Source organism: Haliotis cracherodii, unplaced genomic scaffold, assembly GCF_022045235.1.
Source record: "Haliotis cracherodii isolate W230 unplaced genomic scaffold, xgHalCrac1.p SCAF_10, whole genome shotgun sequence".
NCBI lineage: Eukaryota > Metazoa > Mollusca > Gastropoda > Lepetellida > Haliotidae > Haliotis > Haliotis cracherodii.
This window is the reverse complement of record NW_027266265.1, coordinates 35,298,617-35,310,332: the sequence shown is the minus strand read 5'-3', so window position 1 is coordinate 35,310,332 and position 11,716 is coordinate 35,298,617. Positions and strand designations below refer to the sequence as shown.

Sequence of the window (11,716 nt, the reverse complement as noted above, 5' to 3'; positions counted from 1 at the left end):
TAGTTATATATGTAACAATTATTACTAAAGTTCAAGATTAAAAAACACCATAGTCGTGAGTAGTTCATAATAAGTGTTCAAAACACATAGTTTTTCAAAAGAAGTTGACAAATAACACTCGATCCTAACTTAAAAAAATTGATCCAAAGGGAGATGTTTTAATTTCTATCAAACTGTTGTACAATGTGGACTGGCTGTCGTTTCTCGGAAATTTGTGAGAGAGGTAATTTCTTGGAAATCGAACATGCCATCATTTCTATTGTAGGGGTGACGGGTAATAGAAAAAAGGTTTTAAAATGCTAAACGAATATATTTCTACAGCACACTTTATGAATTAACATTCTCATAACATGTCTAAGACTTATTAGATAGATAGCAATTACCCCCAGTAAACAATAATAACATCAAAGTAAATGCCTCTCCACCCCGAACTTGGATGTGTCAGAACTTGACCTACATCACGGTTACTCACACCTCACAGCTGTCAATGGCTGACAATCATGTGTTTACATTAACTAGATGTAGTTAAAAGAAGCAAGATGACATTCCCGATCTATGATGTGGTTCAACATTTACCTGTAGATTTACCTGGATTGATCGAGCCTGCGGGTACATCCATATGTTTAGGCTGCAGACGAGCCGGATATTTTGAAACGAGGAATCTGCATGGTGTGACCTGTCAATTTCAAGATTTCACGGATCCAAAGCCAAATAGTGACAGAACAGACATTTCTGGTCCAGAAATAGTAGGTCGTGTATGATTTTCATAATTGTGCGTGTTCTGAAATGAATTTCATCAAGTTTGATAAGCTGTCACTTCAGTTGGGACATTGTTTTCGTGGACTTTCGAAGGGAAGTGTTTTCAGATGCACTTTCAATTCCCCTCCTGCAAAATTCTAACGGTGGTGGTTGACGGAGATGGCAATGGATATCGATCAGAAAAAGGTTTGTAAACACCATGTTGTCATGAATAAAATGTCTACAAACACATTTTATTATGTTATATTTCACTTTCATTGTCGGTTGTTTCAATAATGAAATTACCTGTTCGTGGGTATCAGAAAAAGTTACCAAAAAAATGAACAATTATTATTTTCTGAACAAAATTTATTAGATATCACTCTTTCCCCCATTTTTTTATATTTTATGTGTGAATCTTTGAATTATACCTCCCCACCCTGAATTGAGAACCGTCCGAACGGTCCTAACCGCACTGCACTCTCAGTTATGGCTGCCAAAGAAATTGTTAATAGTAACAGACCGATTCTGGTCACTATAGAACATTTCTCTAACAGTTTCATAAACATTTCATTTGTAAGCAAGAGATATGCCTTCGTTAAATCTTTTAATGTCATCATCGAAGCAGTCAGGGTTGCGGCCCAGAACGCCCCAAACAACCGATATCAAACTACCGTATTTCCTCTATTCTACACTACGCCGTCTATTAATTTCGCGAGAGCCCTTGACTGGGCGTGTATTAGAGACCTGGCTGGTATTAGAGGAAATATAGATTTGTTTTACAGTTCATATGGGGGTGATCGATCGGCAGCCATTTTCTGTGAATCGATAAGTAGGTTATCTATGTATTCATACGCACGTTTTTTGTGAAAAGGCTTAATATATTTGAAAGGGGTTTCCGTAGCAAAAAGTAAACCTCTTTTTAACCAATCAGAATCAAGCATTCATCAATGTCATGGTAGAATTTCGGACAGGCATGGCATTTCGTAGTAATCAACTTGCTCAAGTTTCGTGCTGCACTCGACATGTGCTGCACTCGACTTCGCGAGTTAATACCGTTTATATTACAAAATAGATCTTTAATATCGATATATGTATATCATGCGTTTATAATTTCCACATTCAAGGCTATTCGTTGTATATTAAGAGAGCTTGAGAATCCGATTCCGTTAGTCGCCTCTAACGACAAGCATATTCGCCTTTGCGGCAAGCTTGGGTTGCTGAAGGCCCGTCTACCCCAGATCTTCAAGGGTCTATATCAATATGGAATGTGTAGGGCAAGGCTTCACAAGATTTCATCTAAAGCATAGTTCGTGCGTCCACGTGACCCTGGTGTAAGGATGACACGCTGTCTTATGGCCGTCTGTCTGATTGTAATACAATGTACAGTACGTGTAAACCGTGTTTGAATGTACAAGTTATATCACAATGACACTTGGCATATGTTACGCACGTATTTAATAGTTCTTTTGCATATTTGCAATGCGTATATACCAGCTTTGTGGGAGTAAGGCACTTTGTGTTATTATCGAAGTCTACAGTGTTGCCACACTAATTATGATGTCTCTCTATATGTGTATTTATACCCAAGTCAACTGTGATAAAACCATTGTCACGGTGGTTTTTAGTGAGAGAGTTAGATTTTACGCCGCCTTTAGCAATATTCCAGCAATATCACGGCGGTGGAGGGTGGTATTTAACAAACTATACTGAACAACAAAAGTTCCTGTGACATTGAATAAGATTTAATGCAAAATTATGTTTTTTACCAAATCGGAAACAATTTCGGTTTGCAACAGATAAAAGACTCCTGTAAGAGTTCAAATGGTTTAATTTGCCATACTGACTTCAGAAAATGCGTGATTTCATTAAAAAAAAATGAACATGCCAAAATGTCAATTTACAAATCAATAGCGTGTGTGTCCACCTCTGGTTGCGATGCAAGCAACACATCTTCGTCTCATTGAATGAACCAGGCGTCGCACAAAGTCCTGTGGGATATCTGTCCATATCTGCTGGAACATGTTTTGAACTTCCTGGAGTGTCTGTGGAACACGTGGTTGACGTCGAAGGCGCCGATCCATCTCATCCCACATGTTCGAGCGAGCCGGTCAGGGGATGACATTCACGTTGTTTTGTTGAAGAGAATCCTGAACACGTTGAGCAATATGAGGCCGGGCGATGTCATGTTGAAAGGTAATGCCTGGGCCATGACGACGCAAAAACGGTAGAACAACAGGGCCGATAATCTCGTCGCGGTAGCGCTGTCCATTGAGATTTCCCTCTACCACTATCAAACAGGACCTTTGTCAATTGATCAGACATTATATCTAAAATCTGCAATGATTTCATAAACAGTTACACGTCGGAAAATGTCCAAACGTTTGATGCCATGTATCTCTCAAATAAATATAAATTGAAGCTCGTATTTATGTGTTCCTGCGATACTGTGGTTTTTATTACTGAACCACAAAAGAAACGTCACCATGGATAGATATACTGAGTCAAATTAAAAACTTCACATTTTTAAAAGTAATCCCATATATGATATACAACGGACAAATGTATCAGAGAAGGTAATTTTTAATCATTAATGTCCAAAGAAGGATTTTAATTAACGGTGGTAGCCATAATTTGTTCTAAGCACCTAAGGTATTCGGTAATAACATCAACAGTATAAATCATAAGTCCCAAGCACGAGAATCTGATGCCACACAAGTTCAGTAGTGTTTATGGCCACCACGTGCGTTGACAACTGCCACACAACGCCTCCGCATGGACCTTGTGATGCTTGTGAACACATGATTGGGAAGACGACGCCATTGTTGCTGCAAAATGGTGCCAAGATCTTGCAAATTTTGTGGTTGGTTCTGGAGACTTCTGCCAAGAGCATCCCAGACGTGTTCGATGGGATTGAGGTCGGGAGACCTTGACGGCCAGTCCATGACGTTGACTCACGCATTCTGAAGGAAATTCATTGTCAAAATTGCCGTGTGGGGTCTGGCATTGTCGTGTTGGAAGATCAAACCGGGTCCATGTGCTGCCATAAAAGGCAGAAGTTCTGGTGCCTGTTCCTGGTCGCGGTAAGCAGCAGCGTTGAGGTTGCCACGGATGACAAGAAGCCTGGAACGTGCATTGCCACAGAAAGCACCCCACACCATGACACTTCCGCCTCGAAATCTGTCAACTTCCTGTACACAACACTGGGCGTAACGTTCATGACGGCGCCTCCACACCCTCGCCCTACCATCAGCAAATCGAAGATTAATTCGGGATTCATCACTGAAGACGACTTGATTCCAATTCCTCTGAGTCAATCGTTAGTGTCGCTGTGCCCACAACTGACGTTGACGTCTGTGTAATTGAGTCAGAATCGGCCCGCAGTATGGCCGTCGTGCTTGAAGGTGAGCAGTTCTCAGACGGTTTCGAACAGTTTGCGCACTCAGTCTACCCCTAAACAGTTCATTTCTGGTTGATGTAGCCGTCAAAAATCGCTTACGGAGGTGACGTAAGACAATCTGACGACCCTCTGCACGTGACGTCACAGGTGGTCGACCTGGCCTTTTGCTGTAGACGCGTCTGTAAATCATAAACAGTCCGTCGACTACAACCCATCGTTCTTGCGACTTCAGCTACGGACGTTCCCGTCTGCAACATGCCGATGGCGTGGCATGACAAATGGCCGTAAAGAATTTTGTTTTCTTGTGTTTTTCTTTTTTTCTTAATGACTGCTGACAAGTATGGCTGAAAACACGTGCGGTATTATGGCCACGTGACCAGTTGCACGTGAAAAACCACTTTTGTCACTATAGAGCTGTGCACATGATTTTTATCGATTCACCTGCACAAAAATGGGTGTTATCTGAAGACAAAACGTGGCCATTACTGTTTAAGTACACAATAAGGGCCCACAATGATAACTGGTCAAAATGTTAAAATTTTAGGATTGTGAAGTATTTAATTTGGTTCAGTATATATAAAGAAACCTTATTTGTCCAAAGACTCTAAACATACTATGAGACACATAAAAAGGATGAAACTTGGCAAAACTGATCATCAAGGTTGAAATTAAAGTGCCAAATGTTCTTAAAGTGAACACTAGTCTCTGAGAAAATGGCATCACAGGTCAGTATCTCGTGTGTCCGCCATGTGCATTGATGACTGCCGTGCAACGTCGATACATGGAATTGATGAGGCAGCTGCAGCCGTCTTTGAAACTCGTCCCACAGGCACTCAATGGGATTTAAATCTGGACTGAGGGCAGGACACTGCATGGTTCTGCTGCCAATCTGCTGGAGGAAGTCTCATGTTGCTCTCGCAGTGTGGGCACGGGCGTTACTATGCTGAAACTCTTGGTTGCGGCGACGTGCCAAATGAGGTATGGCGTGTGGTCTCAAGACTTGATAAATGTATCGAGCTGCTGTGACAACATTGCCTCTCCCTGGACCGACCCTCTGTACAAGACCAATTCCACCCCACACCATGATGCTCGGACCACCCCATAAGCATCCGAATAACGTTCCCTACGGCGTCGCCAGACTCTTTCTCTGCTATCTGCTGTTGAGATACAGTAACGGCTCCCGTCTGAGAAGAGGACTCTTCTCCACTGCTGGTGGCGCCAATGCTGTGGTGCTGTGTTGTGTTGCCCACTGAAGATGGTCCCGGCGATGACATAGTTCAGAATGGGTCCTCGGTGCGGCCTGTGACAGGAGAGATGTCTGCTCGTCAATCGTCGACGCACGGTGTCCGCACTAATGTGTCGCTGGTGTGTCTTCATGGTCTGTCGAGCAGTTTCCGCAGCAGTAACAAAGCGATGTTGAAGATGCAATCGCACGATCTGACGATCCTGCCGTAGGATAGTGACCCTTGGCCTTCCACTACGTGTTCGGTCATCTCTAGTGTTGGTGGTCTGTTACCGTTGCTGGAACCTGTATATGATCCTTGAAATGCATTGACTACTTGCCGGGCGGTTTGTCTTGCTTGCAATCGTCCAAGGGAATGGTGTCGCTGATTTCTTGTCAATCTTGGCATGTGGTAGCAATTCAATAACGAATGAATGTTATCCGATCTGGGGGGATTTTATAGGGCAAGAAGTGGGGGAACGCATGTGCATTTCAATTTGCACGGAACTCACGTGCATCGGGTTACCATGGCCGTTGCCGTGATGCGTTTGGGCGATCGGTTTTATTGTCATCTGCTTTGTTTTTTTATCATCAAATTTCACTTTTCCGGACAAGGTAATGTTAAATTTAGTTACCGTTTTTGAGCCATCGGTTATTACAATATTGGCATCATGTTAATCAGTCAACCAATACATAATTCAGTATGAAGGCCATATGCCATATACAAATAACCTTTTAGAAGTGTGGTTGTGTCAAAATACATAATTTTAAACATTATTGAACAAATGCTTTCTTCTTTCATACGCATGATAAATAAACAGACGTATTTGTTCTTTGGTTTGTGGCAATTATCTTTTTATATGTTTTGTTTTGTTTGTTTGTTGTTTCACACCGCACTCAGCAATATTCCAGTTATATGACAGAGTCTGGACCAGACAATCCAGTGATTGACATGAGCATCGATCAACGCAATTGGGATCGATGACATTAAGCACAGTTTTTCATGCATATATCGATTTTGTTGGTCATCCACCTTCATTATTTCGCAACTGTAATAGTCCCCCTCTAAATTTCACTAAAATATTTCGAAGCATTTAATCGCTGATTGCATAAGAATCCTTTACTGGTCCTTACAAACTTTTATATTCTCTATAACTGTACTATAACTCTATCTTGAACTGTTATTAATAGTATATATCCAAAAGGAATAGTCCATGTAATTTATTCAGGTTACACGTTTGAAATAATCCATTATGAGAATAGTATGGGTGAGTGAGTGAGTTGGATTTAACGCCGCTTTTAACAGTATCCAGTTATATCACGGCGTGTCAGCTTAATTTGGGAGGAAAACCTAATCGCGAATCGCGGCGCCTGAGACGACTGGGCTACCTGTGCCCCCGAGAATTGTATAGAAATTTGAGAAAGCTACTTTCAGAAGAACAAAACGCCAAGAGTGAAGATGAATTTACATGGGCCTAATTATTATTGCCCATTGGCGAAATATATTAATAACGCTACAAATTAGTTGCATTAAGTTAAAAAATGAGGTGGTTGAATTATGTGTCACGATACTTGTAGAAAAACCTAATGTATTTGCGAAACAAGTTTTGACGCAAAGAAACTTTGTTCGCTCATGGGCCAAGCTGTTTTCATCAATAGGCGAACTATAATAAGGCTACAAGCGAGTTGAATCAAGTTACAAACTGAGTTGAATTATGTGTCGTGATACTTGTACAAAGACACACCTATATGTTGGTTGGTTGGTTGGTTGTTTTACGCTGCACTCAGCAATACTCCAGCTATATGACGGCGGTCTGTAATTAATCGAGACTGGACCAGACAATCCAGTGATTAATATCATGAGCATCGATACACGCAATTGGGATAGATGACATGCTTCAACCAAGTCAGCGAGCCTCACCACCCGATCCCGTTAGTCGCCTCTTACGACAAACATAGTCGCCTTTTACGGCAAGCATGGATTGCTGAAGACCTATTCTTCCCCGGATCTTCACGGGTCCACACCTATATGTATTTATATACAAATACACACCTATATGTATTTATATACAAATACACACCTATATGTATTTGTGAATAAAGCGACAAAACCCTTTCCATATCCAATAGAAATCTCTGCAAAAAGCAGAGTCGATTGTAAGATTCCGACTATATCATGAGCATGTGTTTATGAATCACTACCAAATAGTAATGATACCAGGTGTTCGCGACAAGGTGGGCGTATCCTGAGTGAGGAGTGTCTGAGTGATTAGATGTTACGTTGCTTTTAGCAAAAGTCCTGCAATTTCACGGGTTGAGACACCAGACAGGCGCTTCACACATTGTACTCATGTGGGGAATCGTAAACGGGCCTGCAGCGTGACGAGCGAAAGCTTTAACCACCAGGCTACCCCACCGCCCCTTTTGATCAAAGGTAAATACTCTCACCCATGGCCGAGGTATTGCAGTAACGCTACAAGTCAGGTGAATTGAGTTAAAATGAGTTGAATTGTGTGCCATGACACTTGTAGACACACCTGTTTGCAGAACATAACCATGAGTTTTGATTAAAGGAAAATATTCGCGCACATGGGCGACATAATTTTAAATTTTAAGCTTTTTTTACATTTTGTCTTCCTTTGCATATACCAATGATAATAGCACGTTGGATTTTGTAAATACCTTTGTCCACGGGGAGGAGAGTTTCTTAAAATGGGTTTCCAGAATTAAAATGGGACGTGTTTAATGCATACAACATGCCCAAATGGACAATTGTCAGTTGCAGGTGTACATCTGTCCCAGCTTCAAGAGGAACATGTTGAATGAAAACTTTTCACCTACCACAAAATGGTGTCTTTCTTCGCTTCGAATGGCCACTATCGAATGTGTCCGCCCAACGGCATTTTTGGCAAGCTGTGGAAATTGACCGATTTGTCATGACGTGCGTCCGACACACACCGAGGGACACAGCTTGCGGATAAAAAATCAATGCCAGAGTTTAATGACCAGGCTCGTTTTGGATTTCGGTCTGTTGAATATATATTAATTTGAAGAGTTGGCTATTGACCGATGAACCTCTCCAATTTTATTTACATGCGTAGGTTTGTAATATTGTCTCCTTCTCTCATGCTACCATATTGAGATGATTTTCTTTTAATTGTAGATGTGATTGTTTATCATCGTCATGAGTGTGAAGAAAGCTAACCGCTCATGATGCGACCAACACAGGTTGTCTGAAAAACGAAATCGTATTAATACGAAAACAGAAATCTTATCAATACTTAATGTTTGTTTGTGTTTGTTGTTTAACGCCTCACTCAGCGTTATTCCAGCTACATGACGGCGGTCTGTCAATAGTCTGGTCCAGACAATCCAGTAATTGGAATCATGAGCATCGATGCATTCAATTGGGATACGATGAAATGCATCAACCAAGTCAGGGAGCCTGACCACCCGATCCCGTTAGTCGCCTCTTGTGACAAGCATGGGTTGCTGAATAACAATTCGAATGTAACGACCTACATGAAAAGACACAAGACTGAAAATGTTAACACCATGGAGTGGTTTCAGAAAAAGAAAGTATGCTGAAAAGTCATCGTGCAGTAGCCAATATGTTCAATGTTTCACAATCTGTGATCAGCAGACGTTTTTAGTGGGGTGGTATTGATGTCATGATGTCCGATGCAGTTCCCTATTTTGACTTGTACCATGGTGACGTGTACCACCGGCGGGGCAGGATACGCTCACCTTTTCGCGAACACCTGGTATCATCACTATTTGATAGTGATTCATAAACACATGCTCATGATATAGTCGGAGTCGTACAATCGATATTTCTTATGAATATGGATAGTGTTTTGTCGTTTTTATTTTTAAACATTGTTGTCGAAATTTTAAATATCGTTCATCTTAAAGGACAATCAACAGAATATGTACAACTCATTTGTCTTCCCAACTTTTGATAGTGATATATGGGATATATTTGGGATAATTCAACACGAGAGAGGAGTCAAATATTAGAAAACTTCACTTGGATGATTTAAGAATAATTTGCGGAGTTCCAAGAAACACGGTTCATGTGAGGAAACAAAGTTCACATGGTGCTCTTCTATAAAAGGGTAAATAAGTGAACTCTTGATCATCTTTCTGATCTCGTTCTCCCGCACGTTTCCACCTTAAGTAATCACTTGCTAAGGAATACTTGCAACTTACAAGTTATTAAATGCAGGACTAAAAACTATGCAAAATCTTTTTTCCCGACTACCACTAACGTATGGAACATTTTATCGTCAGATTTACTCAACGCAGATTCCATAGGATCTTTTAAACGAATTATTAATAAAACTGATGATAGTACACATTTGGACTTGGACAATATGCCAACTCTATCACTTGCGACTCAGACAAGGATGTAATGACGTGAATGTCCATGAATGCGATAGGCACATCTCCGAAGGCCCTTCTTTTTCCCAATCCCGACATGGGTACAATGTGTGAAGCCCATTTCTGGTGTCCCCCGCCGTGATATTGCTGGAATATTGCTAAAAGCGGCGTAAAACCATACTCACTCACTCTTTTTCCAAATGGTTCGTCATGCGAAGACACTGCTCATTATTTCTTCATGTCCAGGTAGAATAGGTCTTCTTCAGCAACCCATGCTTGTTATAAAAGGCGACTATGCTTGTCGTAAGAGTCGACTAACGGGATCGAGTGGTCAGACTCGCTGACTTGGTTGAAGCATATCATCGATCCCATTTGCGTGGATCGATGCTCATGATGTCAATCACTGGATTGTCTGGTCCAGACTCAATTATTTACAGACCGCCGTCATATAGCTGAAATATTGCTGAGTGCGGCGTAAAACCACCATGTAGTCCTGCACCATGAATGGAATATACTTATTTTATGAAAATAAACAAAACACATACAAAAGCAAGTCTAGCCAGCTCTAGCTAGCTCTATGAAATCAGCATCGGGAAAATTATTTGTTAACTTTTAGAGTCGATAAGGGTATTGTGTTACACTAAATGTTAGTCTAACCATCATGTGGCAGTGTACTTGTTTGGGGACAATGACAGAGCAGCAGAAATGAGAGTGAGAGTAGTCTCTGAAATTGTTGCCAATGAAGCCAAAGATCTTGATGGAAATTTCCAGTCATGATTTCAAGGCATAAAGGAAGGATGTCAGTGTAAAGAGACATAACTTGGCACGTCATTTTGCTCAGTATTCTGACACAGTCTGTTCGCACAGACAACATAGTCCAAAGCATATTTCGACTAAAAAAAACCAAAGTGAAGAGCGACTTTTATGGGAATCTGGCAAAGAATCTTCACACTTTGGTCAATGTTTTCAACAGACCACTGTACACAATCTATCCCAAACTTGGTTAGTGAAGGAGAGATAGTGAAGGCTGAAGATGAGGAAGTTTTAGTTTTGGTTTGGTTTATTGTTTTACACCGCACCCAGCAATATTCCAGCTATATTACGGCGGTCTGTAAATAATCGAGTCTGGTCCAGACAATCCAGTGATTGACATCATGAGCATCGATCCACGCAAATGGGATCGATGATATGTTTCAACCAAGTCAGCGAGCCTGACCACCCGATCCCGTTAGTCGCCTCTTATGGCAAGCATGAGATGAGGAGGCTAGTGATGGAGAGATGGGTAGGCTGAAGGTGAGGAGGCTGAAGATGAGGAGGCTAGTGATGGAGAGAATGTGAAGGCTGAAGATGAGGAGACTAGTGATGGAGAGAATGTGAAGGCTGAAGGTGAGGAGGCTAGATATGGAGAGAATGTGAAGACTGAAGATGCTGTTAGTGATGGAGAGAAGGTGAAGGTTGAAGATGAGGAGGCTAGCGATGAGGAGAAGGTGAAGGCTGAAGATGATGTTAGTGATGGAGAGAAAGTGAAGGTTGAAGATGAGGAGGCTAATGACGGAGAGAAGGTGAAGGCTGAAGATGAGGAGGCTAATGATGGAGAGGTGAAGGCTGAAGATGAGGAGACTAGTGATTGAGAGAAAGTGAAAGATTCTGAGAGCACAAAAGTCACTACTACCTTAGCAGCTGCCCCTTAACCAAAAGACTGTTTAGCCAAATACTACAATGTCATTGTTGATTTGCCATAATGGAATACCATATCCAGGGTTTATTGAAGATGTAGATGAATCTGAAGTTCATGTCAAATGCATGAATCGGGTTGTGAAGAAAGGAAGGAATGATTCCAGGATCATCTCATTGTGAGGTTGACAATAACATCTGGTGTACAGTTAAAAGCCACGATGAAAGGGTGTAATGTATTGGGAAGGCAGCTATAATCTTTCAACTTTCTTCTTAGATGGCTTGATGTTTCAAGTGTT

The 11,716-nt window shown here is 41.4% G+C and overlaps 1 protein-coding gene across 1 annotated transcript; it reads left to right on the top strand.

Moving 5' to 3' along the window:
- The first annotated feature begins 5,359 nt into the window (after window positions 1-5,359).
- LOC139453747 (uncharacterized) lies at window positions 5,360-11,374 on the top strand. The gene is made up of 2 exons (XM_071235215.1): window positions 5,360-5,540; window positions 11,037-11,374. The coding sequence occupies exons 1-2, from the start codon at window positions 5,360-5,362 to the stop codon at window positions 11,372-11,374; spliced, it is 519 nt and encodes a 172-aa protein (XP_071091316.1).
- Window positions 11,375-11,716: the final 342 nt, after the last annotated feature.